Source organism: Anopheles cruzii, chromosome 3, assembly GCF_943734635.1.
Source record: "Anopheles cruzii chromosome 3, idAnoCruzAS_RS32_06, whole genome shotgun sequence".
In the NCBI taxonomy this organism is placed as follows: Eukaryota; Metazoa; Arthropoda; class Insecta; order Diptera; family Culicidae; genus Anopheles; species Anopheles cruzii.
In genome coordinates, this window is record NC_069145.1 from 9679406 (window position 1) to 9683530 (window position 4125).

General features: G+C 49.6%; 2 protein-coding genes across 2 annotated transcripts; both read right to left on the reverse strand.

Moving 5' to 3' along the window:
* Positions 1-1029: 1029 nt before the first annotated feature.
* LOC128272495 (cytoplasmic 60S subunit biogenesis factor ZNF622) lies at positions 1030-2301 on the reverse strand. The gene has a single exon (XM_053010317.1). The coding sequence runs from the start codon at positions 2200-2202 to the stop codon at positions 1042-1044; it is 1161 nt and encodes a 386-aa protein (XP_052866277.1). The 5' UTR covers positions 2203-2301; the 3' UTR covers positions 1030-1041.
* Positions 2302-2582: 281 nt separating this feature from the next.
* LOC128273534 (uncharacterized) lies at positions 2583-3626 on the reverse strand. Its single transcript, XM_053011524.1, has 2 exons — positions 3534-3626; positions 2583-3458 (listed from the first exon to the last, which is right to left on the reverse strand). Exons 1-2 carry the CDS (start codon positions 3552-3554, stop codon positions 2601-2603), a joined length of 879 nt encoding a protein of 292 aa, XP_052867484.1. The 5' UTR covers positions 3555-3626; the 3' UTR covers positions 2583-2600.
* Between the last annotated feature and the right edge of the window lie 499 nt (positions 3627-4125).

Consider the following 4125-nt stretch of genomic DNA (forward strand, 5'->3'; position numbering starts at 1 on the left):
ACGCGAAAACAAACCGTTTCGAGCAGCCTAAATTGGCACAGGCCCCCCGCGGGGTGTCCTGAACCGGAAGCGAGCCCAGAACAGCCACACGTTTCGGAAATGAATGCTAGTGTAGGCGGTGGTACAAAAATGGCGACAAACGGTGTGTGTGTGTGTGGAGCTATGAAAAGCAAAAGACAAAAACCCTTTTTTCGCTACTAACAGCAAAAAATAAACAGAAACGTAAGCGAAACGTCTACATGATGGTCACTTGGCGGGAAAATCCAAGGGGCCTCCGGAAGGCCTCGAATTACACACACACGCATCTGCCACTCAAGGAAACTGCAAACTTCATTTGTGCAGCGCCAGCAGTGCGAAGCGTAGAGCAATAAAGTGACAAAGGTGTGCGGTGCGGCGATTAGGGAAAGCGAATACAAAACTGAAGTACCCTCGGAAACCGAATCGGAAAACGAACTGAAACGAACACTGCTTTTTGGATCAAGCGACCCACAAGTGAACGAAACGGAGCGACCGAAGGGTTGATCTTCTTCACGGCGCATGGCGCCGGTAAGCTACCAAATCCTGTCGCGCAGTCGCGGGCGGTACGGCGTGGCGCTACTTTAACGGTAGCGGCACGCAACTCCAGAGGAAGATGCGAAAAAGGAATGCAATGTGTGCAGCAAAAAGAAAAAGAAACGATAAGTGAGACATACGTGAAACGGTTAAAGGATCACTCGGTACTCGGAGTCAAAAAATAAGCGGAAAAACGTGAGCAAGGACAAAAAACGAAGACAGACCCTGTTGCGCTGTCGTGTCGGGTAGTCGTGAACGGAATGGACGCGATCGCGTTAGATGATGGATGAAAGTGGAAAATGAAGTAAAACAATGGTAAAGAAATTTTGAAAAATAATCCAGCGGCGTCGCACGTATTTTCTTGGCCAGAAAAGGGCTTTGTTTGATGACACTTGCCTTAGGCGTATTCGGATAAAAAAACTGAATCCTTAATCAACTTCAACATCAAAAAAGGGGTCGATTTTATTGGAACTCAACCAGAACGTTGGCTTAGAAGTTAACTTGCGGCCGGTAGTGATGCTGGAGCTTGTTCGCTTTCACGCCAACCTGTTGCATCAGCTTGGCCTGTTGCCGTTTCATGACGTGCATGTCGCGTGCATTCCTGGCGGCCGCATCCTGCTGCGTGGATGACCAGCCCAACGATCGGTACTGGGCCAGCACTTTGTGGAGCTTTTGCGTTGACTTTTTCACCACCACGGCCCGGTTGGGATTGAGCCGCTGCTTGTAGTAGCGCAGCAGCGACCGGTGGCCAATCACGTTGCCCGACGGAAGCACCAGCTGGTACTCGTCGCCATCGAGCGCCTGCGGGGCGTCCAGTTCGGCGTCCACGTCCATACCGTCCGCGTGATCCGGGTAGCTGGCGCTGTAGTCGTAGAACTCCACGTACTCCGCCAGGGCGGCACCCTCGTGCAGCATCTTGCAGTGGCCCTTCTCCGTCATGTGGTGCCGTACGGCGTCCGTCGAGTAGAACGTCCGACCACGCTCGTTGCACCACAGGCAGATGTAGTCGCGGCAAACCTTTTCGGCCAGGTACGCCAACAGGCCCTCGAGATCGACGCAGTACTCGGCGTCCGGGATGAAGAACGAGTGTGCCACGGACATGTGCTTAATGTTGGACAGCAAATCCTCGCTTTGCTTCGGGCAAAAGATGCAACCGTTCCGTTCGATCGGATTCTCAAACTCCACGTCTTCCCACTCGTCCGAATCCACGTCCTCCATGTCTTCGTCGGCTTCTGCTTCCGCTTCGGCTTGTGCGGCGCGCGTTGATGCACGGGTCGACTTGACCGACACTTCCTCCGTCTGCCCTTCCATCGCGTCCGCTGCCGTGGACGGTGAGTCATCGGTCTTCTCCTCGAGGAAGCTCTTCAAATTCTCCCGATGCTTCCGGCTGTCCAGGTGGCTGTCGTGTGCGTTTTTCGATTTGAACACCTTCCGGCACGCCTTGCAGTAGAGCGATTGATCTTCCTGGGCGGCCGCATCGTCCGACTTCTGTTGGGTCAGGCGCTTCTCGAACTCCTCCACCGTCACCGGAGGCAGCTCGGCCAGCTTGCGTTTCAGGTTGTACCGATGCCAGTGCGTTTTGTAGTGTTCCCGCTGCATGTCTGCCGTGGCAAAGCGTACGCCGCAGTTGAGGCACGTAAAGCTGGACATTTCAACGGAACTCTTTTTGCGTAGACGAACAATGTCCGTTTCTAGGAGTATGGTTTCTCTTTCGCTTTGTGGCAAAATATTAAAACGTGTTTCACTTTCTGTTCGCGGGCGCCAATGTTGTGAAATTATCGTGCACAGTGCACTTTGACGTTTGGTCTGTTGTCAAAGAGAGAATACACATCTGGATGAATATTTGAAATTGACTCGAATCCAGTTCAAGTGCTTCGAATTTTCTTCGTTACGTTGTACGTCAAATGGAACCATTTGTTTTTCAAATCAGTAAAATTGAAATGTGGTTCGCTGATAAGTGCAATTCTAGCGAATAGTTCAACTACGGTAGCGATATTTTTTATTCATTAAACAACTTATAAGGTATATGCAGAATCTACTTTCACATCCTACAGTTCAAGTATATCGTCCAACCATTGCTGAATATCTTCTTTCGTGTCATTCGATGAAGGTGAACTCGTTGGCACGGACTTCCCACTGGTTTCTGATTTTGCGATAGAAGTTTCAGGTACCGTTTCCACCGTCGTTACTGGTGTTACTTTGGGTTCAATGGTAAGTGCGTCAAATTTCTTCTCCACGATTACATCCAGTTCCCGTGTCACGTTACCCAGCTCGGAAGATTCGGTTGTTTCCTTCGGAAGTGCCATGCTTCCCACCAAACATGGTGTTGGTCGAGGTTTCTCCAGTAAGGTCGTAGTTTCTTTGCCCTTTTGAGAATCCGTGAAGCTGCTCGTATTTGTGTTGGTGTGCTTCAACTTTTGCGCTATCATTTCCGCCTTCTGTCGCATTAAATTCAAATCCCGCGCACCAAAGAGCGCTTCGTCGTATCCGTACCGCTGGTAGAAGGGAATGGCACCGAGGCTGGCTCTCAGCTGCTTGGTGTCGATGTGAAAGTACTCACCGAAGCGATTCTTCTCGTCGGCCCCCGGCAGGCCAGAGTCCGGCTCGAGCCAATGCTTTTCGGAGCTGAGCAGAAAGTGACCACCGGACGAGGCGGGCAGTTCTAACAATTTTTCGAAATCAGCCGCTCCGAGCTGTTCGTCGTCGGAACCGTCGTCGTGGCCCGCAGGTAAATCTCGCTTTTCGTTCCAATTCTGCTCAATTTGGCGCTTCGAATAGCGAGCTTCGACAACAACGAGTGGGGCCGTGTGCTGTACATCCGGTGCCTTCGGTTTCTCCGTCTGTTTGGCCTTAGCCGGCTTCGGTGGTGGAACCTTCTTGTGGTGCTTATCTTGCCTACGTTTTGCCTACAGGGTAATTAGAATAGTAAACGAGCTTTGTATTATTCGGTTGTGGAGTGTGCCTGGCTTGAACAAACTTACGGCCTGTGACGCTTTATCCATTCTGTCCGATTGGGCAAACAAACGGAGGCATTCAACCGTTTTTGAGAAAGTGGTAAATAAGCCGCATGAACCAAATTTCGCATCGGAATGTTTCGCAAACTGTAAACAAACTCCAATGACAGCTCCATAGGGTTGCCTCAAAGACCGAAAACATCGTCACGGCTTTAAAATAAACCCTGGCGATGTTTTTGATCGTTTGAAAAAACATTTACCGCTGGACGAAAAGCGTATTTTGTTTAACACCAATATAAACCCAGTTTTTTCTTAAAATCATGATTACATTTGTAGTGTACTTATAACACTGATCTCATTGATGAATCTCGGCCAAAGAATAATGCGAAGATTGAAAACCTGGCCTATTTTTATGCGTAACCGTTGATCTGAGAAAAAAGTGACCTGTTGATACAAAGATAGAGCAAAAATGTCCAAATGTCCAACCAGACCTTTTTTTGTCCTGCGTCTCGAATGTGGAACGGAAATCCTTTCTAAACGTACTTGTGGGGCTTGGAAAACCCGACGACCACAAACCTCCTCTTTCCAAAACGAACACAAAACCATTCATAGGCGCAAT